Below are 25,390 nucleotides of genomic sequence, written 5' to 3' on the forward strand. Positions count from 1 at the left end.
CAAGTATGCACAGTACATCGATGGAGGTCAATCTTTGCTTACTGCGACGTGAACAGAGAAAGAGAAAGATTTCGTTAATTCGTAATTATAATGAGAATGATGGCATTCCAGCTCTGACATATAAGAGAGTATTACTCTCCGTGAATATACACGGATACCTAAACACAGCCGTACTGTACAAACTGATTGACCCAAAAAGAAAACACCCAAGAGTAATGTTACAACCATAACCTAGCCATCTGAACGTGACTTTTCGAAAAACGGAAATAAAAAATAATCACAACCTATATAATCCTCATTCACCAATTTCACTGATTTTGTCCTTTCTTCCATACTCGAGTAATTGTAATTTACAAATTCTCAATAGCAACTTCCGCCTGCCACTTCCCCCACTTCCTCAACATCCTGAGATAAATCGGTAAACCCACTATCGTCCCTATCGCAATCGGTAACAAAACGATAATGACAATGGTCGAAAAGAGTACAATGAGGGGTTTGATCAACAAGAAATATGAGAGGGCGCTATAGGAATAATGATCGAGGAACATCGCGTAGGAACACTTCATGAATCTCTTTTCCCAGACCATCGTCGTAGGATCTTCCATTGGGACACCATCGTCTTCTGTCACCGAAGTAGGCGAGTCGGATTCTAGACCTGGAGTTTGGGGATAAGGAGAAGTAGGCGATGAAATTGGCGTGTTGGTAGAGACCGATACGGAAGGGACCAACCGATAGAATATAGGATGATTCGATGGTGGAGATGCGGGTGAGAGAGGTGAATGGTAATGAAGTTGCATTATGCTCTGTGATCAAAAAATTCAAATCAGCATTGATGTACCCAAAATCGTAAGATGTGCTCAAGGGGATAAATCTGTCCTTTAACGATATTGATTAGGTTGTTAACCCACCTCCAATCTAGCTGCTGAACGAGAGATGAACAAAGTCAACCACCAGACTGCTGCACCAAGCGGTAGGGTGATTAACAGAACTGTTCCTGCTAATGTACCAGCCACCAAGAATGGCCAGACTAAGAGGGCCTATTACCAAACAAAACATGAGATTAGCTAAAATAGTCTTTACAATCTGATTTCCTACATTGCTGACGTTTTGAAGACGAAAAGTGAAATGTTACTGCAACTCACTAAAGGGAAATTAAACAAGATCAGATGAATCGAAGCTCTCCAATATTCCTTCCTACCCAAAGGTCTCCAGAACCTCTTAAACCCTTTCCCCCATCCTCCAGGTTGCTTATCAACTGCATTATCTAAATCACCACACCATATTGATCTCCATAATCCCCTCTTATTTATCGAATTGGTAATAGGCGGCGGATGCGGTAGTAATGGGGTATTCTCATCGGTGAGCGGTAATGAGGTGTGTATATGAGGACTTGAATATGCAGATCTAGATCTAGATATCGATACGAACCCTCCCGTTGTTCTCGATGGTGAAGTACGTGTATATGATTGTGTGGATGTATATCTCGGTCGACTAGATTGATAATTCGTATTTAATGATGATAATGTTCTAGCTCTATCACGATGATGTTGATGTTGATGTAGATGATGGTGTTCATCCGGACGATTCACACCGACACTTCCATCTTCGGTATCGATATTGGTATTTGACAATTGAGGTGATATAGGAAAACTCGCATATGGAGGTGGTTCCTCTCCACCACGGGGTTTCGATGGGTCCAATAAGAATAATGATGATCCGTCGGCAGTCAGGACGTAGATAGGTTGATTGCTTCCATTACCATTACCATTACTGGCTGTGTTATCTGAACGAGAGAGATGCAAGGGATCCGAAGGTGAGCGAGGAAGTAGACGTGGGGGCTTGGGGATGGGTGATGTAGGATTGGAAGGGAGATGGAGTGATTGGGACATTGCAAAGACCAGTGAATCAGTCACAGGTATCCGGATGCCGATTTAATGTTGTTGTTGGTGTGAGTAAAATCCAGGATCCAATTGTAACGATGTTGTGATCTACTCCTACTGTTCTGTTGACTGACACGATGATGCAGTGACGGTGTCAAGGCTCGTATGAGCTGATGAAGGAGAACATTGGCCGCTTGGTACTTGGAACAAGAGCGTGGGTTTGAATGCAAGGAGCAGAATATGACAAGATGTACGAGTAAGATAAAATGGTTGAGATTGGATCAAGGGTGTGAAAGTGTGAGTGTGAGCATGTGCTACTACTACTACCACTCAGTGAGTCATTTCCCACCGGCCCTTCCGTCAAAATCACCAATCCAGAAATTTCAATTTCAACCTCAATCACTTCTGGGACTCATCTTGTTGTTATTGTACATGAAGTAACTAGACACTGCATATACATTGAGATAAACGTAGAAAGTGCATCCACAATGCCCCGCCCACCCGAGACACCCGATGTGAGAGCATCAAAAGGACTAGCCTACATACTCAGACACGGAGCGGAGAAAGAAGGGTTGAATATCAGGTCAGACGGGTACATCAAATTGGATGATGTGGTGAGAGCGTCTCATCTCCCTTGTATGATACCTTGTCATGATTGCTGATATATGTCTATGCGATTTATAGCTCGCTCGACCTAAGATGCGAGATGTCGATGTGAACATGGTCCTTCGACTAGTAGCTGAAAATGCCAAACAACGATTCCAGCTATTTTACGGGTATGATCCTAGTCCACCTAGACCTAAGAAGATGAAGAAAGGACAACAACCCAAGAAACAGCGTCCACCGCCACCACAAGTTGTCACTGCTGCTTCTACTGACTCACACAACATCGAGAAAACACGCAAATTGGACGAAGAGGGGGACGGATTGAGCCCGATCCCATTACAAGATGCGAATGGGATTGACGCAGCTGAGATAGATAATATACAATCCAACTTATCGAAGACTACCATCTCATCACGAGGTGAAAATGGAATTGGATATGTCGAACTACCTTTAGTATCTCTACCTAATCCGAATGAAAGTAATGGTACCGGCGAAGCAGGATCATCATCATCATCGTCGATCAAAGGTGAATATTTCATACGTGCAACTCAGGGTCATTCGATAAAACTAGAAGGTACTTCTCATCTCGAAGAGTTGCTAGATGATGAAGAGGGAAGGAAAAAGGCGGGAGTGATGGTTCATGGTACTAGATTGGAACTGTGGGATATACTAAGTGAGTGATACGAATCACAACACAACTTGTTATCGAACCTCTGTACCATCTTGAAAAATTTACTTACCATTCATTTGTCCCACTCCCAGAGACTCAAGGTCTCTCCAAAATGTCCCGTCAGCATATCCACCTCGCACCCTCACACCACGGCTCCATCGTCCCTCGACCAAACTCAACATTATACCTCTACCTATCTTTATCGAAATTGATCGAAAACAACATACCGGTATATGTCAGTGCGAATGGCGTGGTGCTTACTCCCGGTGACGAAAAGGGGATCGTACCTAAAGAATTATGGAGAAAAGTAGTGAAAGTGCAGAAAAGCAAAGAGAAAGATGAAAATGGCAAGTACAGGACTAGTAGGGTGGTCATTTGGGAAGATGGAGAAATTGTGGATGAGAGGGAAGAGGCGGAGGGCGAGGAGGGGATCTAACCTTAACTAGAGAGGGATTGAGAAGGGCGGTGGATGATTGACATCATTATCATCAATTAGAAGTGACAACTACATAACGTGACATACAATGCATTTTCTGGACTATAATCCGTACAATTATCATTCAAACAATTCCATTAATATCAAAATACCGCGCTGAAGTTACCTTAGATTCTTCAACCTCTCAAACCTCTGAGCCAGCTCTTCTTCCTCTGTTAATTTCTTAGCAGGAGGAGGCTGAGGCGATGACGATCCGGTAGATTTCTTTTCAGGTGATATCGAAAGTTCTTTCTTCTTTGGTGATTGTGATTGTGATTGTGGTTTCGTTTCTTCCTCACCTCCTTCCTCATCATCTTCATCATCTTCATCCCCTTTATCATCATCAACAACCTCTTTCCGTCGCAATGGTTCGATCCCCTCATCCTCTTCTTCATCTTGCGGTGTGGATTCAGGAGCCCAATTGACTCCATAACCTTTTGCAATCTCACTCAAATACGCATCAACAAGTTCTTTGGAAGGTACGAACACTTTCAATTTCGATAATACTCTCGCGGGGACACCTGGTGGAGAGGAGGGGTCGGGGGGTTGGACAAGGGATAAAGAGAAATTACGACCGAACTGGAGTTGTAGAGGCACTTGTCAGTATGAGGAGGATACCCAAATTGTAGAGCGGATTGAATTGAATAGAGTCTGGAACAACCTAACTCACCTTGTGCATTAACAGTTCCCTTAGGACTTGTAATTCCTTCAATTCTGTTCGTGGAGCTGCGTAGACTATCGCACATACTGCGTCGGATATAGAAGGTTCAGGCTGTTCTCCTCTATTCCAATAGGCCACCGAAGATCAGTCGCTAGTCTTCGATCTTAATATCCAATTTTCAAAGCTGTACTCACACGGATGTATCTAAGAGGTTGAATCGAGCTTGTAACGTCTCCGCGTATAGCTGTGTGTTGGACAACAAACACACGATGAGTACATGAAGTATCTCATCAACACGATTAATGAATATGGATGGTGTTCACGCTCCTCTCTCCATTTCTACTACTCACCTCCAAAACCTCTAACAATTCCACATAGATATCATCCTGAACCAACCCTTCTACCCTCAACTTAGCAGTCTCTATTCTATTCTTATTCAGCAAATCTGCGATTTCCCTTCGGCTCGCTTTAGCCAAGGCGAGTTTCTTCTCTTGGAGCGTACGTAGACGCTGGATAGAGAGTTTGATTTGGACCTATGGCTCATTGGAGAGATGGTCAGTACTTTAGGGAAGGGGTGTTAATGGTGTTATCATGACCCGAGATTGAAGTGAACAGACATATGCGTATCCATGTACAGTACGCACCTTTGCTCTGGGTCCATTCCATGGTACCATCTTTGTTTCTATGATCCAGCTGAGTCAGTGAATGATTGATGTGGACAAGTAGATAGATGAATGATATCGAATGACGAGTTGATCGAAAGAAGTCCACCTTTAACCGGGTCCATCTCCGAACGAAAGAGCAAAAGGAAACAACAACATCAACTTCACAACTTCATCTTTCTTTTCTCTTCTCTCTGCTATTCACGCATTTGTACATCTCACATCCATCATAGAATCACATTCCTCGAATATAGAACCTGATCTGGAATCCATACAGAAAGCGCATAGCCAATCGGAACGAACGTCTACCTTCAAAACCCAAAACACTATGCCCCCTCCTCAAACGACGGGTATCTACCCCTCTGATTCCATATCGGTATGTCTCCCTCCATCAACTATCATGCTCACCCACGCTCAGGTAGCATAAGAGGCTGTTCTGGAGTGGAATGACATGAATCTACCACGCTTCTTGCTGATCGTCGAACGACTCAATAGGAAGTAGCCCAATCCCTCCCTCTTGACCCGCTAGGTCCAGGAGCAGCCGACCTCTTAGCTGGTGATGTAGAGTATCGCTTGCATCTGATCATTCAGGAAGCCAAAAAATTCATGGCACATGGGAAGAGGGGTACACTGATGCCTGAGGATGTGGAGTATGCTATGGATGCTTTGAATGTTGAGGTGAGTCTTATACTCTTTCTCTTCTGAAATATCTCGTCGGTATATCAATCGTGACATGAGTCATTTCCCGATCATGTAAAGCCATACCATATACGAATGTTACACTCCTCTACCGTAGACATCGAGCACATTAGCTAATCCTCATCTTCCTTCTTATTAGCCAATCCTGATCCCCCCACGTCCCCTTCCGTTACCATCTTTCCAATCCATCCCCATTCCCTCATCTTCGTCCCACCAACAACAGATCTACCACCTGCCCGACGAGGCGATAGATTTCGCGACATACCTCAAACAACCTTTACCATCTGGCGTAGCCAATTCCAGCGGTGTGAAATGGAAAGCCCATTGGTTAGCTGTCGAGGGGGTGCAGCCTGCTATTAAGGAGAATCCAAATCCTACTCAGAGGAGTGGACGTGAGTTGTTTTTGTACTATTTACTTCTCTATCGTGCATAAACCCTACGGAAGTTTGGGTCGTCATCCTCCTTCATTTCTGATCTGTCGCTCGGCGCTATCATGTACCTTATCGTTCATTCAAAATCGTCTTATTCACCAAAATACAATTGGGATCGAAGTGAACATACTGACATTCTCAAATCTCACTCCAGAACCCCGCCCTCAACCATCATCTACCTCACTCCGACCCCAGGCCCGTACTCAACTACCTCAAGAACTCCAACTATACTTTACTCGACTTACCACAGCGCTTGTACCTCCTTCACCAACCGGTCCAGAGACAGAAGCCGAGCGACATCGTCTAGCAGCTTTAGCATCTCTCAGAACAGATGTGGCCGTCGCTGGAATATTGATCTATTTCGTTAAGTGGTTAGGCGAGAGTATACAGAAATGTCTTATGGCTCCTACGGGGACTATCGGACAATTGATCGATGCGGTCGAAGCGCTCGTGAGCAATGATGGGGTATTCTTAGAACCTTATGTGGGTGACTGCTCCGTTTCGAGAAAATACCACCATCGAATAGTGATAGAATATATGGTATAACTGACTTGACTCGCTGTGTTCAGGTACATATTTTGCTACCACCTCTCATGTCTATTATATTAACTGTACCACTTGGACCTCACCCTTCTTCATCATCAAGCAATCAACCTTCACCTTATGATCTACGTTTACAGGCGTCTCAGGTATTGGGTAAAGTAGCTGATAAATACGGTAAATCATATCCTGGTTTAATACCTCGTGAGTCATCTTTCGATGTCGATATCAAAAACATGGACATTCTACATCCGGCACAGTACAATGTATACTGACCAGATTGAATCCTCTTTCAAACACTAGGTCTCGTATCGACACTTTCCAAATCACTCAACTCGCCTCCTTTCCCCTCTCCACTGGGAGCCTCCAACCCCCCTTCGGGTCGATACGAAGGATCTCTTCTTGCTTTATCGTGTCTGGGCAAACAGGCGGTCAGATCTACCGTATGGGGCAAAGCAGGCGAGAATATCAGTAGGATTGATGATTTGGCGGGTAGATTGTATACGGATGGTGGGAGTGGTAAGAAGAGGAATCCTCTCATCAGAGCTTTAATCGTGAGTGTGGTTGATACTGGTTTAGGACAATTGTCTATCATTTATTCTGACTTTGACTGGCTTTTGTGTGAGATAGAAATGCTTATCGGTAATTATCAATCCCAAACCTGCTGATACACCCACACCTCAAGTGAATCTGGACGAGATTGCCGATGCTTTTGGACCTAATTTGGCGAATATGTTGAATAAGAAATTATGGACTGCGAATGAGATTCTGAGATTGAGGAGGGAGGAATTGGGAGCGGATTCTCATCATCGGAGTGGTAATGACGCGAATGGAGAACGGGAGGGCGATGGGATGGAAGTTGATCAGTCATAGTCTTCAAGAGTTTACTACTGTACATACGTACACATAATTATATGTATATATACATATATGTGCAGATATATGATTGACTTTGATCGTATACAAAGTCACTCAATTAACGATCCCGCTTGGGTATGATCATCTTACGTGATGATCCACGTGCAATGATTGATTCTTGCTGCGATGAGCGTTATTGTTTTCCGATTTAGAGTTTGACCCCGCAGACGTTTCAGAATTCCAATGTGATATGGGTAGCATCCCATATATACCCATATGCATAAGCATGTACACCGCCTGAACAAAACCATAACGAATAACGAACCACAGTATCTTATTGTCCACAGAGGGTAGCCTCGACAAAGGATCAAAAAACAAGACAAATCAAAGATACGAAGAATAGACCAAGAACAAGAACAATAAAACGACAAAAGCACAGACGTATCGCAATAGACAGTAGGCAGACAGCTGGACTGTACCCCCAATTACACCCACCCACACAGGATAGATACCTCGTTCCTATCAATCCCATTATACCCATTCAGTAAACAGTAATCTCCACTTTACCTCCTCCATCTCATATACCACTACAAGCTCCCTTCTTTGTTACCACTCTCCATCTTATCCTACTGCATACACCTAATTCATCACATACGACACGATGACAGTAGACCAATCTTCGATCCCATTCAACGTATCTGAGCATTATCAAGTGTTAGAAGTGATAGGCGAGGGAGCTTATGGTGTCGTAGTGTGAGTTAAGTTCCCAAGTCGATGATATGTCACGTTGTCGTATGAACAATTGCAATAGCTAGTCTGATCTTGCTCATATCTACCATCTGCTGATCATGCTCAACCCCTCCACCCCGCAGCGCCGCTACCCACATAGCCTCTGGAACCAAAGTCGCCATCAAGAGGATAACGCCCTTTGATCATGCGATGTTCTGTCAGAGGACATTGAGGGAGATCAAGCTGTTGAGACATTTCAGGTCAGTGCCATGTCTCCCAACGTGAAAGTTGCAGGGAACCAAAGGCTTCATGATATTATCATACCCCTTAGAAGGGACATAAAAGCTGATGTGATGATTCAGACACGAAAATATCATTGCTATTCTCGATATTATCGCACCTCCAAGCTACGATCATTTCAATGAAGTCTATTTGGTTCAGGTAAGTCAGTCCATCCTCCTTTCAAGATATGGAATGATAAGCTAATACGGCACGAAACACCAAAAAAATAGGAATTGATGGAGACTGATCTGTGAGCTTTTTTCCATATCAAACCACTTGAGAATATGGACAGCTGACATACAATGTTCAAAATGTATAGACATAGAGTGATTAGAACTCAGGAACTGTCGGATGATCATTGTCAATATTTCATATATCAGGTGAGAATCGTACCACCATCTACGCCAACATGACGACCTATTTGCATTCTGTGAACTATCTGAATCCCTTGAGAAGACATAGATCTCCCTTCGTCATCAGGACTATACTGATCATCTGCTTTACGAATAGACTATTCGGGGTTTGAAAGCTCTTCATTCAGCAAATGTCCTTCATAGGGATTTGAAACCTTCGAATCTGCTGTTGAATGCGAACTGTGATCTGAAGGTGAGTCATAATCGATCTCCCTAATGATTGCCGTCATAAACATTTGACACACATGTCTTGCGCCATTCAATCATTCTCTACCAGTCTTCCAAATTGTTGAGTCTCTTTGACTAATTATGACCATTCTAGATATGCGATTTCGGTCTCGCACGATCAGCGGCGATGCCCCCTCCCGATTCTGGACCAAATGGCGGTAATGGATTTATGACGGAATATGTAGCTACGAGATGGTACAGAGCTCCCGAAGTGATGTTATGTGAGTGGAAGTGATCACACTCCTTTATTCCAACTGTTACGAAAAGGTAAGGATATTCAGCTAACTACCGGTATGCATGAAATGTAGCTTTCCAAGAATACACAAAAGCGATTGATATCTGGAGTGTGGGATGTATCTTGGCTGAAATGAGTGAGCTTGGAATTGCTGATTGGATCGGGAACAAGCTGATGAATCATGATATAGTAAATGGAAAACCTTTATTCCCTGGACGAGGTGAGTTAAAGATTTTGGACTTTTCGGGCAGGGAAGTAAAAGTGACTGACATTACTTTGCGTTATAGATTATCATCATCGTGAGCCTCCTCGCAAGATCATTTCCGATTGATCCTCAGCTAACAAGCATACTTATGCAGAACTATCGCTGATCTTGGATGTGCTGGGTACACCTACGGTAAGCGCTTTTTCCTGCTGTAAGTGATCTACTTTGGCTGATGTCAATGATGATGCAGATGGACGATTTCAACGAGATTACCTCGCCAAGATCCAAGTGAGTTGGATTGCTGATAGCACAGTGATGATGCTTGGCTGGACTGACCATATCTCTTACTATCTCTTTCATCAGAGATTATCTAGTAAGTCTATAACTCACACAATACAGAGTCACAATTTTTAAGAATCTGAGCTGATCATGAATGTTCAACTTACAGAGAGCCCTCGAATTCACCCGAAGACAGGATTTCGCTGTGGTCTGTCCTAAAGCTAAACCTAATGCTCTTGACCTATTGAAGAAGTGTCTTACGTGAGTTCAATCGATCTGGACCATAATTTGAAGGGAGCTGACATGGATTGGATGGCTGATCGCAGGTTCTCACCTCGAAAGAGAATTACAGTAGAGGAAGCTTTAGAACACCCATATCTCGAGGTGAGTGGTGAATGGTGGTACTGTGATTTTAGTGAAATTCTGCTTATGATGGTCACTTCGTTTAGCCATACCACGATCCCAACGATGAACCTGGAGCAGAACCGTTGAAACCTGATTTCTTCAACTTTGAGGATCGACAGGATCAATTGGGTAGAGAGATGTTAAAACGTGAGTGTGATACTGGTGATGTTTCAATCTCGTATGGGGATACAGGCTTATGTGTTTTTATGCTTCCCTGTTTTGGGTAATAGGTCTGATCTACGCGGAGATTCAGAAACCTATTCATGATGATCAAGAGTAAGATAAACACGTATCTTTCCGCCTTTGAATCAATTAATCAGGGTGCTTTATACCAGCACTCATGGGAAGGATGGCTAGTATTGATATGGGGAGTATGATTGATAAGTTTGTATTCCATCCACAAAGCTTGAAATTCTTTATTCTTTCATCATTACGATCTTTGGTTGGAAGGTCTTCTCTATATAGCTCTGATTATGGCGGCACTTGAATATAATATTCACATCGGCATGCACGATTTGTACTCTTTGGTGATCTCACTTAGTTCGCGAGATCGATCATACCATGATGATGTTCGTCCACTTATTCACTTGAGGAATGGCTGATAGGTCTCCGAAGTTCTGTCTGACGTCGCTATACCTTGATTCCTGATTGATGGAGGGGCATTGCTCGAGGATACTCAATCGCATAGTATTATCCCTTGTATGACAGACGATGAGAAAAGAAAGTCAATCGTACACTCAATCGTTTCGCCATCAAGTTACCGAGGTAGGTGATCAGGATTACATTCCATTTGATCGGTCATATCCGATCAAACATTACATTACGTGCTACGAGTACTGTACTTCCCCTCTTGCTCGGGTCCATCAGATAGATGCCTTGCTTCATCCATCATCCCATCGATCAATCGTACTATACACAGTCCCTACAATCTGATCAATGTCATCCAGTGTTCCTTACTATCCTCATACGATCAATATTTCATAAGCCATCACCATGGTAAACAACCAATATGACGCTGCCATCTTAGGATGTGGAGGTGAGTCTCTTTCCCCCTGATATATCTTGATCACCCACTGAACTCTCGATGTTGCTCGCAGTTCTCGGCTTGACGATTGCCCAAGAATTGACAAAGAAAGGCTTGAAAGTCGCTTTGGTAGGTAAAGATCTACCTGAGGATACGCATTCAACGGGATTCGCAAGTCCTTGGGCGGTAAGTCTCCAATTTACAATCTTCAATGTAAAAACTACACTTTACAAATGATCCTGGTACTATCCCCTTAAAACTATTTCATTGATTGACTGACTGATTGATTGATTGATTGATGTATTGATTGCAGGGCGCATCGTTCCATTCATTCGCTACTAACTCGGCGGAACAACGACGAGATACCCATACATTCAAGGAATTCGAGAGATTGTCCAGAGAGATACCGGAACTGTGCCAGAGGAGACCATATAGGTATTTTAAGAGGGAGAAGGATGTGGGGGAAGATCCCTGGTGGGCGGATTTGATGTTTGATGTGAGTTTGGACTCTTCGTATTGACATGTCACTATCATACACTCATATACACTCTACCATCACCTATCAATGCAGAATGATGGCTGATAAGTAAGTATTTGCAGTATCGCCATCTCAAACCTTCTGAAATACCCGCTCCATTTGCCCAAGGCGTGACATTCGAAGCTTACACACTCAACACTCCCTTATACCTTCAACATCTCGGCAACTGGCTCCGATCTCACAACGTACCTATCATTCGCGAACGTGTCTCATCCCTCAACGAAATGTATGATCTTCTATCAATTGGAAAAGTCAACCTAGTGATCAACGCAAGTGGACTTGGCGCAAGATCTTTAATAGGCGTAGAGGACTCGTTGGTCCATCCAGCAAAAGGACAAACTATCCTTGTCGAAGCTCTAGATGTGAAGACGACTTATGGGATAGAGGGTAAACACCCTATACCGAATCAATCGGTATATATCATTCCTCGTCCTGGACCGGCCAATCATGTAATCCTAGGTGGATGTTATATAAAAGACGATTGGTCGACCAATATAGACAAAGACGTGGCCAAACAGATATTGAAGGATTGTTATGAACTTTGTCCAGATTTAGATAATAAAGGCGGCAAAGGGAGTATAGAGGATATTAAGATTGTATCTCATAATGTGGGATTGAGACCTGCTAGAGAAGGTGGATTGAGATGTGAACTTGAACATAGATTCATAGGTGATAACGAGAATAACGATGCTTTACTACCGGCAAAAGGTAAAGGAAAAGGGGGTAAGAGGAAAGTAGGAGTCGTACATGCATATGGAATTGGTGGAGCGGGGTATCAATCTAGTCTGGGGATAGCCAAGGAAGTAAGTGGGTTGGTTGATCAATGGTTGGAAGGGGATGGGAAGGGAAATAGGAAAGCGAAGTTGTAGAATCATGCGTTATATGATGTGCAGGTTACACCAGGTAGATGATTGTATTCATGTCATCGGATATCGTATATAGCAAAGTAAACTTATTCCGAAGGAATAAGCATCAGAGGCCTTTCCTTACAGCCCACGGGCATATACGATGGCACGATAAGAGATAACACTCGAGCTTGTGCACCAATTTTTTGGTCGATCATATCGGTGCGAGGCACGGTGTACGAAAACCATCATGATGGAAACGTTGGCAGAGATTTCGTCAACACCGCATACATCTCTGGCTTGGGCGAGGAGGTAGCGAGGCTGAGCAGTAGAGTGATCTTTCGGTAGGATTCGACCAGAGGAATCATGGTTTCTTGGACGATGGTGACTTGGGCAAAGGAAAGAAGATATTCAAAGAGAACGTGTATTTGTAGATCGATTGACGCGAGCACAGCCGTTACAACCATTATCCAGTCGTGACAGTCAGATGTTAGAAGTTGTAAGGACAACCGATTGGCACATGTCTGTGAAAAGAACCAGGTATCGTACTGTACGGTATTATGGTAATATGCGTTGCATTTCATCTAGCATAGTGATTATGGACAAGGTGGCAAAATTGAGCATATACCATTAGAATTGAGAAACGACCATCCGCTGGACTGTCTGAAGATCAGTATGGAGCCGTGGACATCCGTGGATAGGTCTATCGACCACCCTGTCCTTGGTAACTGGCATAAGGGTTGTTTCCGTATCCACTATAGAAAGTGACATCGTAACCATCATTTCCTGCAGAAGGACCCTGTTGCTTTAATGTGTTGACAAATATCAACAAAAAATAGTTGGATAGGCAAATTAGAGATTGACTCACTTGATGAGGATACTCCACAGAATATTCACTGACTGATCCGGGCACACGGGTGCTCGGTGCATAGCGAAGGGCACTGACATGGCCTGAAGGGTCGTATCGGGGCTGACAACATGTGTGAGATTGACTGCTTCGGTCGCTCAACCTCATCAACATCTTGCAAAAGTGACTTACCTGTGAATTTCCAGTGGTGGATCCACATCCGGAGGCGCAATACCAATCAAGTGGTTGGTTGGGATACTGGGCTCGAACGACCAGTCCCCGTGGATGGGTAGCACAGGTCGCAGTGAATTTCCCATTCGTATATGGCTGTTGAGATTCACACGTTGGCTCCCTACATGCCCATGCAGGATTACCTCTGATGTTGACCCAGACACCCATCTCGGTGTTGTGAAAATTGCAAGTCGGAGCTTGGATTTCTGAAGCCGACATGATAGAATCATAAATCGTTGAACGATGGTGATCACAGTGAGCTTTCTATGTTGGAATGATGTATTTGAGTTTAGAATTCGGATCGAGTGATGGACTGGGAACACCTTCTTATATGTAATTGACCCGACCATCGACCGAGACCTAATGGCACAAAGCTCTGTGATGATTCGGCTCAGCCGATCAGTCGACGGTCGACCCCTGCCGGAGTTCGTTGTGTGATTAGAGGTTCAAAAATTGGCTCACTTGTGGTTCTCACTTCATGACTAGCTTTGGGAGAAGTGGAAGACCAAATCCCAACTTGAAAAAGTAGCAGAATGAATATCCCTCATTCCTTTTCGACAAAGTCGTCATGCGATGCAATGGTCACGAGAAATCTGTGCAATCAGTTTTGCCACCTTTGATAACATGCATTGCAATGAGAAGCAAAATGAGATTTGAAGAAGTGCTCCTGACTGCATCAATCCTTTCTTGCCCCCTAGGGCTCTTGGTAAGTTTCGTGGACAGGGGATCTGTAATCTCCTCGTCACTGATAGTCATGGGTCAACCCTTCCCGAGCACTCCAAAAAGACTGCAGAGTATCCTTGAACAGTCTCTGAGCAGCCATTTCTTCTCACCACCCTTGGAAGTCCAGCATTTATGAGTCGGATATTTTGAAGTAGTGCACCGACTCAAAATGACTCCAAATTACCGCGGTCTAGCTGAACCTACGTGCAGTGAGCGGCTGATCAATATCATAGTACAAGTACGAAGATGACCCTTGAGGGGGGAAGTTGGGCCCAGAACGAGAACGAACAAGGCCACAAATCTCTTCAGTTGCAAATTATGCATATATGGCAGCTTTATTTGTATGACTAAGTAAGAAATATGTGTCAGAAAGAATGGGAGGGAAAGAATACCATCGAAGGTGCTGCCAGAAGGGCTATGGGACCTGATCATTCCTTCTTTTGTTGATCATACCAAGGAGGATCGATGGACGGACCACCTCCTGTGGTAGTGAGGTCTGTGGAGCCAGCGACGTTGCCTGGATCCTATCGAACAAAAACGTGAGTTACTACCCTCACATGTGTAACTTTCCCAAGCAGACTTACCCTACTGTATGCGTGGTGATATCCAACGCTGATATCAAAGCTCGTCAATGGTCGTGTCTCGTTGCTAGGGCCTGATGGGTTTTCCATTAATGTTGGCCATAAGGTACATGATCAGACCAAATCTCACCACCTTCAGCGCCGGAATTTGGTACGGAGGAGGTGTTTTGGGCTCTTGAAGAGGAGGAGGCCGTCAAAGCTTCGATTTCTCGTTGCGATCTGTCATAATTCTTACTTTGCTCATCCATGTATTGTGTCAACGTATCTTCCGTAACTCGTTGGGGGTTGCTGGAAACTGTGTAAACGAATTTTAGCACATCAGCCGTGAAATGGGATAATCACCAATTTACCTGTGGTCCTTTGCCCAGCTGGGAGGGGGCCAAAGCTTCCGAACTGGGGAATACCCTACCAGTGTACGAAGAGAACTTTTAGTACGGTGTCTACCAAATTCGTCATGCGATGTCTCGCGCCACTGATAACTCACTTCGGTCGATCTTGAATATCTAGAATTATTGGCGGATGAGTCTCGGTCAGCCATTGTGTACATGTACCTGGGGGTTTTAACAGATTTCCGGTGTCAAACAAAGAGAATGTGTTAATTGGAATCGTCATTATTGTGAGTCGATCTCTATAGTATATATATGTCATGACTGCTGCTGCGAGATTTATCATCTCCAATCATCGAGTCACAGTCATGAGCGGAGTGGTAAAGAAAGAATAGTCCCGATCAAAGGACAGGCAATAATTCCGGAGCGCTTGACACTGCTTTGGTAGAAAGTCAGCAAAGGTCAAAGGATGAGCGTAAGATTAGTATGTCCGCGACACAAATTACCGAGGTGATCCATTTTAGTGGGTGTTGCAGATACCGATCCCGCAGTGGTACTGTGGCCGTGATTTGTACTGGATCAATAATTGATCTGAGACTAGCAGAAAATGCGAGCAGATGGGATACGTCATAAACCAGACAACAATTTCGCCGAGATGACAGCTAGGGGACCAGAATTTACTGTATTGATACACTTGACGAATTGATCGGACTTTGAGCAACTGGGTGAAGCTATGAAAAAGGATGATGCATCTGAAAGCAAAGAAGGCTATGTCTGAAATTCTATGAAGATTATATGTGCTGATGTGTACATATCTCTATCGCTCTACCTGACTTTCTAGCTTAGGATGAAGTCATCTATTCCACTTCTCCTCTCTCATGTGCGATATCCCATCTATACGGGAATCCCACCTCCGGGCATGTTATCACTCTTCTCCAATCTATGCACGTTCCTCTCTTGTCTCTCGCCCGCCAAAGTCATAGCGAATTTAGATCTTTCTCGGAAGTAGGCTCCTTTGTAGTAGAAAATGAAGATCGGAATGGTCACGAATCCAGCAATGATTGCCAAAATCGTAGAGGGCCATTCCAAATGCAGTCGATAAGATTCACCACCGACATTGGAATAGAATGGTGTGGAGTACATCGCTGCGATACCAGCTAAGAAATCTCTCGCAAATCCATTGCCACCTGTTGCGGAGGCTGAGTAAGGACCATAAGCGGCGATCATGTAATCGATGGTTGACATGTAGATTGCAAAGTTGGCGATACCGACCATGGCGGAGAAAATCATAGGTCCAATCCAGTGTGTGTGAGGAGGACCAAGTGAGGTCCAGGCGAATCCGAACAGACCGAGTGACTCGAGTGGAGCAACTGTGCATAATAAGGGATTGTCAGGTTGATCCGATCCTGTTCTTAGATGCGAAAATACACTTACGCCATAAAAGAGGTTTCAATCGGATCTCAGGAGGAGTACCTTGAGGATCCTTTCTGAGTGCCTTTCGCTGAGACATGAGAGGGGGTATGTAAAGCGCGTAGGCAATGAAATAGCCAATCGCGATAGGTACAAAGGTGAGAGCCATCTGTTCAGTGGTGAAATCCCATTGCTTGAATCTGTACAACGCTCGATCACATTAGCTGGAATTTCAATGTGTGTTTGTCGATCAATTGATAGATGTTTTGTACTCACACAGGACCGAAGGCTTCCAAGAAAGTGAAGATAAGAGCATCGGAGAAACCGGACAAGAGTGAACAGCAGAGTACGATAGGCTCCCTGACGAACATCTCGAATGGTCTAATCCAAGTGTGCAAGACCTCTTTCACGGTGAACCTTTCTCTGAATGTTCTGACTTCGTTAGGACCGAATACGTTGGTCCTACCTGCAGCTCGGAGCTTTTTCGCGTGTCGATCCAGTAGGACTGTTGAACGAGTCTCAGGCACAAGGAAGAAATGTAAGATCTGAACGAATCCACCAAAGATCAATTGAGTCCAGCAGATCCATTCCCAGTTCAAGTTTGCTTGGACGAAAGGACCGACAATTGGGCCGATGACTGAGCCACCGACTGAGGAAAAGACGATGAATGCTACGGCCCATTGTTGTTCGTTCGGGTCGTATAGATCGGCGACTGTTGCAATGTGTGAACCAGTATACGTCATATGGACCGAGCATATATGAAAAGTCTTGACTTACCCATTCCCAAAGTTACTGAACCACCAGCGGATGAGAAACCACCCAATACTCTAGCAGCGATGACGGTACCAAAGTTTGGTGCAAGTGCAGCGAGGATTTGCCAGACTAGTAGGAGAGGTGGTTGATCAGCTTGGATATGCTGTATGAAAAAAGATCACAGAGAATTTTGGCGAACACAAGAGATAAGATACCACTCACTGTTTACCAAGAACAAACTCGATTGTAAGATCCACCATCTTCCCAGTTCCTCAGACCACGGAGCCCAGAGCTCACATCCAAAGGCATAACAGATCAAGAATAAACATTGACCGACTCTTGCTCCCTGTGCTGAGACGCCGAATTTCTCTTGTAGGAAATCCACACCGTTGGCGTAAATCGATGCATTGAAATTCATCGAACATTGAACGATGAAAATGACCGAAAGTGTCAACCACTTCTTTCTTGTTGACCATGCGTAGCCTAATGCTTCGGGCGCATCTTCCTCTTGTAAGACGATTCTACCCTCTTTCGTGTTCCTTCGATGCAATTCCTGACGCTTGTATCCCTCCACGTGAGCTACAGCCGCTCCTTTTCCTTTAGGTGGATTATACCCATTGGGATCCTGCGATCGCTGTGCATAATCGTCATCGACTTTCTCATGAGGCTGATGATGGAAACTGAATTTCGAATGACGATGAGCTGGTTTAGGTGGAGTAGGTACGGCAGTCTCCTCGGAAGAGGATCTACCAGAACCAGTCGCGATATTCGGTTCGTTGTCGATTCGTACTGACATCTCCCAAAAATTCGATTGGATGTTAATGGCAATGGGATGATAGATTATATAAACACGAAAAGAAAAACAAATGGACAAAAAACACCTATCCAAATACGTATATATCGACAGGATACCTATCTTTTTCACGATCGTTAAAAATATCATCTTCATTGGGTCCCCCGTCAGTCCACCATCGCTCCATGGGCCCGTAGGCCGTTTTCCAGATTACGAATGTCATCTTTAATCAGCTCTGACGTCTTCCCTTGCTGGGACCCATGAGGTGCCAAAAAATAGAACAGAACCGAGAAGAGAGAAAGTGTAAAAACAAGAAACATAAAAAAAGCCTCTAAAGTAATAATGTTGGTGTGACGTCAATGCCGATTAGAAAATTTCCCTGAACACTCTCCGATAAAATTTCCAACAATTCCACTCCCTTTTACTAAAATACAGTACTCATGCTTGAGGTACGTGGATTGCCGCCGGCTTGATTTCAAGATGAAAAGGGTTTTTCGTAGATTGGGTGGCGTAGAAAGCTTAGAAAGCTTACGGCCGTGTGTACATGCAAATAGGCTGCTCTTGTGCAATGGTCTGATCTACTCCGATGGAAGAGTAGTATTTCGGGTTTGAGGAGGTATCCCAGTCGATGGCGAAAGGGATAAAATGGCCAGATTGAAGCGGTACAAAAAAGGATATTTTGTCATTTTGCCTTATGCATCCATCTCCTTGTAAGTTTTTCCCTTGATCTTATGAGCCTCTACATCCTGGCACGATTGTAAGGGGTAATCCCATGCGCTGTTCGGGACCGCTCAAGTCATGTCACAATCAGGTCGCTCGTATCCACGACCATGTATACCCCATCTCGTCAAGGGCAACACGGTATCGACTCGCTGCAAGAGCGTTTATTAAGTGGGAGGCTCATATAAGATTACCCACAACCCACTCCATGCGGTGCCCAATGACAATGACGCAAGGATCGCTGCGAGAGGATGTCATTTGCATGTTGACAAGTGGGAGTGAAGAGTGGAGGATTAAAGTTGACATGAACAACACTTCCTTTGCTCATCTTCTCCTCATCCGTTCTTTCTTCCATAGACAATAGATACGCACTCCAGCTACTTTCTATCTCTGTGTATCTCATTAAACCACCAATATCAGAAGGAATACCACATACCTGAAGCAACCAACATATCATCAACCACTATGACGACCAACTCAACCGTGCCCTCTCAGCCTATTCCTGCCGCTTCTTCCTCTTCTGCAACGGCCATACCGTTAACCAACGAGAACGTCGGACCAGACTCCTTGGCTACTCTTGAAGAAGCCCGAAATGCCACCACATCACCACCTATCGACCCATCCAAATTAAATAACCAACCTGCTCCACTTCCCTCTCCTCCTTTACACCATACCACCAGTAACGGCAACGGTTCTTCTTCTCATACTGAATCAAACACCACTCTGAGATCACCTGGGAACGAGACTGGCTCGACACTCGACTCTGCTTATCTGGATAGTGGTATCCCCATCGAGCCTTCCTCTCACCCCACCATTGCTGAAACGGGCGTCTTGTCACAATCCCCCAGTGATGGACCGGGACCGAAACATGGTCAATTGAAGAGGGCAGAAAAGCCAAAGAGTGATAATGGGATCATCAAACTGGGTAGTTTGGGTGGAGAAGGGTTGAAGATCAAACCCCCAACTGGAAGTCCGACGGGTCAATAGGTGAATAAGGTGGTGGAGCCAGATGAACCAAGGGCGAGCAGGGGCAATGAGAAAGCAGCACGAGTAAGTCAATGGGATGGTTCAAGAATAATAACAGAATCTGGCCAGGGAAGGAGAGAGGAGGGAGAAGAGGAATAAAGAGTAAATAACCAGACATGTTGCATACCAGTAATTTATACCCTTCAGGAAGAGACCATGCCACAAGTAACATATATATACGATTGTCTATAGCCACATGTATCAATATCTATGTCTCAGGCCGTCCTGTAATTACTGTTATACTTGAGTGTGCAGTCTGAGAGTGGTGAATGATACATATCATGCAGGGTATATCCTGAATATACAACCGATATCATCTACATGTTACCAAAGATTGCCCAAACATGCTCGCCGTCATATTCCCCTCTTACCCTCTTCCCAGACTACCTTGACCCTGGGAAACCTCAAACTCTTCTTTCCCTTCGCCTTCTTATCTCTCTCCATTGACTCTGATTCACTAAAGTACTCTACCGTAATCATCTTCCCTACAATCTGCTCGGGATGCTTGGCATACCGTATACGCTGTTCAGCCGTGAACCCCGAACCGACTGATACGGGATGGCCCTCATGCTCGATCCACACATTCGCCAATGCCTCGTACTCGCCGAACGCCCCGTCGACCGATAATCGCATGGATGAAGTGTCAAGTGAACGGACAGTATATTCGGAATCTAACCATTTTTTGAATTTGCGAATGTCGGTACTACAGAAAACAGGACAGAGGATATTAGCTATCTAGGATCTTACATCATATATGGATATCATCGTGTGGATGGATTACATGGATAGTTTAGAAGAGAATAGTGAACAACTCACGATCTCTTGCCTTTGTACTCTTCATCTTTTCTTAAAATGATCCCTTCCCACCCCTCTCTCGCAGCTCTTTCAACCATTTCCTCCACCTCCTTGGCATCACCAACTTTGATCTGTTTTAAATCTTTCACCATCTTCTCCTTCACACCCAGCTCATCCAAATGTCCATTCAACCATTTCCCCAAACTCCTAATATCTTCTATTCTCTTACCGAATTTCTTACCCAACCCTTCTTGGGCCGGTAAACTCTTCTTAGCGTTTAGCTCAGAGTATGACAAGACGTCAAATATGAAATAGCTCAAATGCTGGATGGTCTCTCCCGATCTCCTCATGAGTGAGACGGTAGATTGGAAATCCTCCGTGTAATTGTCATTGGCGATCCACATTGTATCGGCTAGACTACCATCATCTCTTGCTTGTGCTGCATGTGACTCTTCGGGTGTCTTAGATCGCATGACACATACTTCTCCATCTAGTACTAATCGTTTGATCACTCCTTCAGGTCGAGTTTCCACAATCAGTGGATCGACATCTAACCAGCCCTTCAGTTCGGGTAATTTCGATAAATGCTGTAATTGTTCTTCCAATTTGGTCAATGAAGTGAACGGTTTACCAGTACGCGAAACAAAGTGAACAGATACTAATTCCAATGGTTGTGTACCAGACGCAGATTCTGGGTTTGAAGACGACGGAACCAAGAAATCCAAGAACGTTATACATCTAACACCGTCTAGTTTTCTTGAGGCATACCACTGTGAGCCATCTTTGAATATGGGTTCGAAAGGCGGCTCAAGGGATTTGCCGAGAGCTACTTCGAATTTATCTAGAGCTGCTGATTGGGGGTGGATGGGTGTTTTGCCAGTAGCGTACGAGAGCGGGCTCGAGGATGAAGATGGCGTTGAGGTTGCTTTTCCTTGCGATATATATCCTTCATCAGATACGTATGGCTTGGTAGTTTGAGAACCATTGGGCCATATCACTTGTTTTAACGTGTTCGCTCCGAATCCAGCCGTCAAATTCCTGTCCAGTAATCTGCCAAATGTGAACAGAAGCCTCTGATCGTCGAGTACATCGTTGGCCACCAGAAAATCATGAACTACTCCTTTGGCCTCATTGCCTGTTATCTGTTTCTTTGATAATTTTTCGAACAGCTCAATGATATCTGTTGAAGGAGGTCCACCCCTTTTGATCTTTCTGGAAGAAGAGTCAAGGTGTCTGAGGAGAGACCCAAAGGTGAGATTGGTACGGAGATTAGGGTCGTATATACTATACAAAGTCCGTCAGCTGCCAATTTATGTATATCTTCGAGAGACTAGTGCAGTGATGTATATTGTACAAAACCGTCAAGTTCCACTTACTATTCCAGCAGCTCTCGTAAGTCCGGGTACTGAGCTATTATCATCTGTTTCCCGACCTTTGAATTCTCTTTCGATACTCTACTTTGTAGCTCGGCGACCCTCTTCAGCTGATGTAGTACTGCTGAATCTGAAGGGGTGTTTGGTGTATCTTCGGCTGTATCTTCGACTGCCTGAGCTGCGGACGAAGAATGGGCGCTGTGATGAAGAGTGGCCGACGGGATGATCGGTAACTTGGCAGGTTCGACGTATGGTAAGTGTACCGCTTCCTTCCTCGAAGGAACGGCTCGGCCACCAAGCAGCCTCAAGCAATGCAGCATGCGACCTATCATGCTATAAAGGTACAACGTAAACTGCCCATAAACAGGTCGATATATCTATGAAGATCTCAGTGTTGTCGATAGTTTGTTGTTGATGAGCAAGTGAAGTGCACGAGTAGGACATGTATTTATGCGGGACTCCACAGATCATGGGGATATGGTGACATCATCATTAATTCCCACTTGTAGTCCCGCCAAATGAAGATGCATGAATATGTATGTATGAACGTATCATGAGTCTCATAAAGCGTAGTCTTTCCAAGTTTCCTGAATCCCTCATACTGTAGGCGCGATATATGAACAGTGAAAAACAAAGAATAAAGAACAAGGTGGGCCTATGGTTTCCTCGAGTCATTCAAATCAATGTCTGCCAGTTGAACACCAGACTAACAATTCACAGTGAGCCAGTTCAAAACTCATGATCTTACTGTGCACGAAATAAAACCTTATGGGGCTGCAGAGAGCCCTCACCAGTTTCACTGGAACTGGCAGATAAAGCTTGAGTCTCGGATAGAGTCCATTCTTTACCAAACTTGTTGACAATTTCGCCGAGAATTTGCTTCGTGGCTTGCTTATCCTCTTCGACTGTTCTGCTAGGGACTGGAGATTCAAATGTGGACGTATTTGTTCCCTCAGCTGATGTGCTTATCTGTTGCTCGGTCGCACTGGTCAAAGCACTCTCTATCTCACGTATGTACCCGTGCCATCTCTTTTGTCTTTCTCTTGCGTCGTATCGCTTTTCCGTACCGTACCCCGATACTGTACTCTAGAGAGATTGTAAGTGTCATCAATGTTCTCTGAACTCCCATTTTGACTCCTCGCTTTGACCAGGTAAAATCAGAGTTTCGGAATAAATCGAATGATCTTCATCTGGCCCACTTCGTGTTCGGGTAAGGATGCGAAGTCCACTTTTGTAGCGCTTGATATTTTCAGCCATGATTGATTTGGAGGAATCGGTGGCTCTTTTCGTGAGATCACTGATATTTTGACTGTGAAGTTCTCCGAGGTGACGCCCATGATTAGTCCTTCGTTCATCTTTTTACCCTACCACATCCCACCATCTCTTTCTTCTCTCCCTATTAGTCACCTTGTCTCCATCTACATCCTCCTGGATGGTACTCCAAGCTGATCTCACAGCCTTTGTACGTTCGTCTGGGTTTTCCGTCGTAGGATTCAAGTTCATCCCTTGCATGAATCTGCTCTTATACGATAACCTGTCGGGTTTAGAACATTCGTGAATCGCTCTTAAGAGGGTTCTCTCATCTTCACTGAGATCATGCGTTCTCTCATATATTTCCATCCATTTCTTTCGTCTCGCATCCAACTTGACAGATTCATTTCGCGCATCTTGACAGTTATCTGAGATCTCTCGCCATTCCTTCCTAATACCTTCCAGACCGTCATTGACCTCGGGGGACAAGAGATCTACCAGCTCATCCATCATGCCAGTTGCTTCTCTCTGCGAGGGACGACCCCACCCATATAACGCTTCGTGCATGACGTGTCGATAGTTCACATTGTTGTTGATACCCGACATCGAAGGGGGAGTGGCAAAACCAGAAATCCCTTGATTGCTTGAAGAAGGGGCATACGTATTCCGGGATTCAATCAGGGAGCTCATATGGTGATTTTCTGTTGGGTTGTGATTCAATAATGATGACTTCTTTGATCTTTACTGTCGTATCACCTTGGTGTATACTATGGAGAAAAGGCGAATTGTCGACAAGCAGCGTGTAATGTATAAGTGCCCTTCTTGCTTGCTATATTACCCGATTCCTGTGGCCAGGCATAGGCCTACTGCCCGTCAATGGAGCAAGTTCAAAGGATGTGAGTTGAACGCTTTGACCAGGACTGAGGTCATACATGTAGTGAAAGGATGGCATTGAACATTCGACATGCAGACTTTCTCTCCAATGACGCCGTTTTGTGATGTATCGCGTTATTAAAGGCATCAATCAGTATGCCAACACCAGTCAGCTCACGCACGGTGAGATAAGTCGTAATCGATGATACAAGATCAATGTCGATGTGAAGAATTCCTTGATAAGGACAGCAGGGATTCTATCACACATTGGTATACCAGCTATGCATTCCTAACATGACTAGTGATTGATCTATGTTGAGATCAGCGCATACCCAGAATGTCAGAACGACGTGATCATAGACTTACCTGTCTCAGTCTACTCCTTGTCGCCCTTGAACTCCAGCGGTGTATCTAACCCCACCCTCCTAGCTGTAGCTTTTATCCTGGCTTCTTCTGACATTCCGTGAATTGGGTTATAACGTTTCAATAGTTCCTGTTGAGACGTTAAGAGAAGATGAGAATTTGGGTTACTTCCATGAGGGAGCTATGAACAACCAAAGACTAGAAGGATACTTGACACTCACAGCATGTATCCTCGATGACCTCAAGAAATCCCTAGTCTCCAACAGTGTCCTCTGTAAAGCCTGCTGATCGGAAGTGGTATCTACTATTGTCCTGACATGCTGCGACACCGTAGGATTCCTGGCCGCACGGGACTGCTTAGACTAGGTCCCGTTATGTATCTCTAGTAAGCTCTACAAGACTATGAGTCGTGTTCGACAGATCACTCACAGCCAAACGTATCTCACGAAGGAGTGATCGGTAAAGGTGAGTAACGGGCGTGGAAGACATATCGAGCTCGGGACAGAATGTTACAGGAGTTTTGCTATACGTTTGAGGTCACTTGGTGGTTCGTCCTTGGATAAATTACTGGCTAGCGAGGTGTTGCTGATGGTGTTGCCAGTCAAATGTAAGATCTCTATCGATGACTTTTTCCAGATGAAAGTGAGATAGATTCACAAC

At 44.5% G+C, this 25,390-nt stretch overlaps 14 protein-coding genes across 14 annotated transcripts; 5 read left to right on the plus strand and 9 right to left on the minus strand.

Annotated features, from left to right (window-relative positions):
* Positions 1-350: 350 nt before the first annotated feature.
* Positions 351-1,889, minus strand: I203_103010 (uncharacterized protein; the record flags this gene model as incomplete). The annotated part of the gene is made up of 3 exons (XM_019147286.1): positions 351-803; positions 909-1,037; positions 1,143-1,889. 3 exons carry the CDS (start codon positions 1,887-1,889, stop codon positions 351-353), a joined length of 1,329 nt encoding a protein of 442 aa, XP_019003836.1.
* Positions 1,890-2,368: 479 nt separating this feature from the next.
* Positions 2,369-3,592, plus strand: I203_103011 (uncharacterized protein; the record flags this gene model as incomplete). Its single annotated transcript, XM_019147287.1, has 3 exons — positions 2,369-2,494; positions 2,565-3,159; positions 3,249-3,592. 3 exons carry the CDS (start codon positions 2,369-2,371, stop codon positions 3,590-3,592), a joined length of 1,065 nt encoding a protein of 354 aa, XP_019003837.1.
* Positions 3,593-3,754: 162 nt separating this feature from the next.
* Positions 3,755-4,966, minus strand: I203_103012 (uncharacterized protein; the record flags this gene model as incomplete). Its single annotated transcript, XM_019147288.1, has 5 exons — positions 3,755-4,210; positions 4,302-4,413; positions 4,487-4,536; positions 4,643-4,825; positions 4,937-4,966. 5 exons carry the CDS (start codon positions 4,964-4,966, stop codon positions 3,755-3,757), a joined length of 831 nt encoding a protein of 276 aa, XP_019003838.1.
* Positions 4,967-5,282: 316 nt separating this feature from the next.
* I203_103013 (uncharacterized protein) lies at positions 5,283-7,497 on the plus strand (the record flags this gene model as incomplete). The annotated part of the gene is made up of 7 exons (XM_019147289.1): positions 5,283-5,330; positions 5,450-5,632; positions 5,793-6,045; positions 6,239-6,567; positions 6,654-6,828; positions 6,928-7,178; positions 7,255-7,497. The coding sequence occupies 7 exons, from the start codon at positions 5,283-5,285 to the stop codon at positions 7,495-7,497; spliced, it is 1,482 nt and encodes a 493-aa protein (XP_019003839.1).
* A 646-nt stretch (positions 7,498-8,143) lies between these two features.
* I203_103014 (mitogen-activated protein kinase CPK1) lies at positions 8,144-10,538 on the plus strand (the record flags this gene model as incomplete). The annotated part of the gene is made up of 17 exons (XM_019147290.1): positions 8,144-8,235; positions 8,355-8,471; positions 8,574-8,652; positions 8,724-8,743; positions 8,813-8,873; positions 9,004-9,099; positions 9,229-9,355; positions 9,443-9,505; positions 9,560-9,589; positions 9,657-9,668; positions 9,729-9,766; positions 9,825-9,862; positions 9,938-9,947; positions 10,023-10,114; positions 10,180-10,237; positions 10,303-10,405; positions 10,489-10,538. 17 exons carry the CDS (start codon positions 8,144-8,146, stop codon positions 10,536-10,538), a joined length of 1,086 nt encoding a protein of 361 aa, XP_019003840.1.
* Positions 10,539-11,251: 713 nt separating this feature from the next.
* I203_103015 (uncharacterized protein) lies at positions 11,252-12,689 on the plus strand (the record flags this gene model as incomplete). The annotated part of the gene is made up of 4 exons (XM_019147291.1): positions 11,252-11,294; positions 11,356-11,468; positions 11,596-11,778; positions 11,883-12,689. The coding sequence occupies 4 exons, from the start codon at positions 11,252-11,254 to the stop codon at positions 12,687-12,689; spliced, it is 1,146 nt and encodes a 381-aa protein (XP_019003841.1).
* Positions 12,690-13,368: 679 nt separating this feature from the next.
* I203_103016 (uncharacterized protein) lies at positions 13,369-13,911 on the minus strand (the record flags this gene model as incomplete). Its single annotated transcript, XM_019147292.1, has 3 exons — positions 13,369-13,470; positions 13,534-13,635; positions 13,705-13,911. 3 exons carry the CDS (start codon positions 13,909-13,911, stop codon positions 13,369-13,371), a joined length of 411 nt encoding a protein of 136 aa, XP_019003842.1.
* A 983-nt stretch (positions 13,912-14,894) lies between these two features.
* Positions 14,895-15,585, minus strand: I203_103017 (uncharacterized protein; the record flags this gene model as incomplete). Its single annotated transcript, XM_019147293.1, has 5 exons — positions 14,895-14,990; positions 15,051-15,121; positions 15,178-15,342; positions 15,398-15,452; positions 15,532-15,585. The coding sequence occupies 5 exons, from the start codon at positions 15,583-15,585 to the stop codon at positions 14,895-14,897; spliced, it is 441 nt and encodes a 146-aa protein (XP_019003843.1).
* Positions 15,586-16,267: 682 nt separating this feature from the next.
* Positions 16,268-18,332, minus strand: I203_103018 (uncharacterized protein; the record flags this gene model as incomplete). Its single annotated transcript, XM_019147294.1, has 5 exons — positions 16,268-16,743; positions 16,808-16,983; positions 17,060-17,495; positions 17,561-17,665; positions 17,759-18,332. 5 exons carry the CDS (start codon positions 18,330-18,332, stop codon positions 16,268-16,270), a joined length of 1,767 nt encoding a protein of 588 aa, XP_019003844.1.
* A 1,182-nt stretch (positions 18,333-19,514) lies between these two features.
* Positions 19,515-20,036, plus strand: I203_103019 (uncharacterized protein; the record flags this gene model as incomplete). The annotated part of the gene is made up of 1 exon (XM_019147295.1): positions 19,515-20,036. The coding sequence occupies one exon, from the start codon at positions 19,515-19,517 to the stop codon at positions 20,034-20,036; it is 522 nt and encodes a 173-aa protein (XP_019003845.1).
* A 393-nt stretch (positions 20,037-20,429) lies between these two features.
* Positions 20,430-22,563, minus strand: I203_103020 (uncharacterized protein; the record flags this gene model as incomplete). Its single annotated transcript, XM_019147296.1, has 3 exons — positions 20,430-20,778; positions 20,892-22,154; positions 22,247-22,563. The coding sequence occupies 3 exons, from the start codon at positions 22,561-22,563 to the stop codon at positions 20,430-20,432; spliced, it is 1,929 nt and encodes a 642-aa protein (XP_019003846.1).
* A 360-nt stretch (positions 22,564-22,923) lies between these two features.
* Positions 22,924-23,580, minus strand: I203_103021 (uncharacterized protein; the record flags this gene model as incomplete). The annotated part of the gene is made up of 3 exons (XM_019147297.1): positions 22,924-22,949; positions 23,035-23,329; positions 23,443-23,580. 3 exons carry the CDS (start codon positions 23,578-23,580, stop codon positions 22,924-22,926), a joined length of 459 nt encoding a protein of 152 aa, XP_019003847.1.
* Positions 23,581-23,602: 22 nt separating this feature from the next.
* Positions 23,603-24,100, minus strand: I203_103022 (uncharacterized protein; the record flags this gene model as incomplete). Its single annotated transcript, XM_019147298.1, has 1 exon — positions 23,603-24,100. One exon carries the CDS (start codon positions 24,098-24,100, stop codon positions 23,603-23,605), a length of 498 nt encoding a protein of 165 aa, XP_019003848.1.
* Positions 24,101-24,743: 643 nt separating this feature from the next.
* On the minus strand, positions 24,744-25,219 carry I203_103023 (uncharacterized protein; the record flags this gene model as incomplete). The annotated part of the gene is made up of 3 exons (XM_019147299.1): positions 24,744-24,860; positions 24,952-25,092; positions 25,160-25,219. 3 exons carry the CDS (start codon positions 25,217-25,219, stop codon positions 24,744-24,746), a joined length of 318 nt encoding a protein of 105 aa, XP_019003849.1.
* Between the last annotated feature and the right edge of the window lie 171 nt (positions 25,220-25,390).

The sequence above is a fragment of the Kwoniella mangroviensis genome (assembly GCF_000507465.2).
Source record: "Kwoniella mangroviensis CBS 8507 chromosome 1 map unlocalized Ctg01, whole genome shotgun sequence".
Lineage (NCBI taxonomy): Eukaryota > Fungi > Basidiomycota > Tremellomycetes > Tremellales > Cryptococcaceae > Kwoniella > Kwoniella mangrovensis.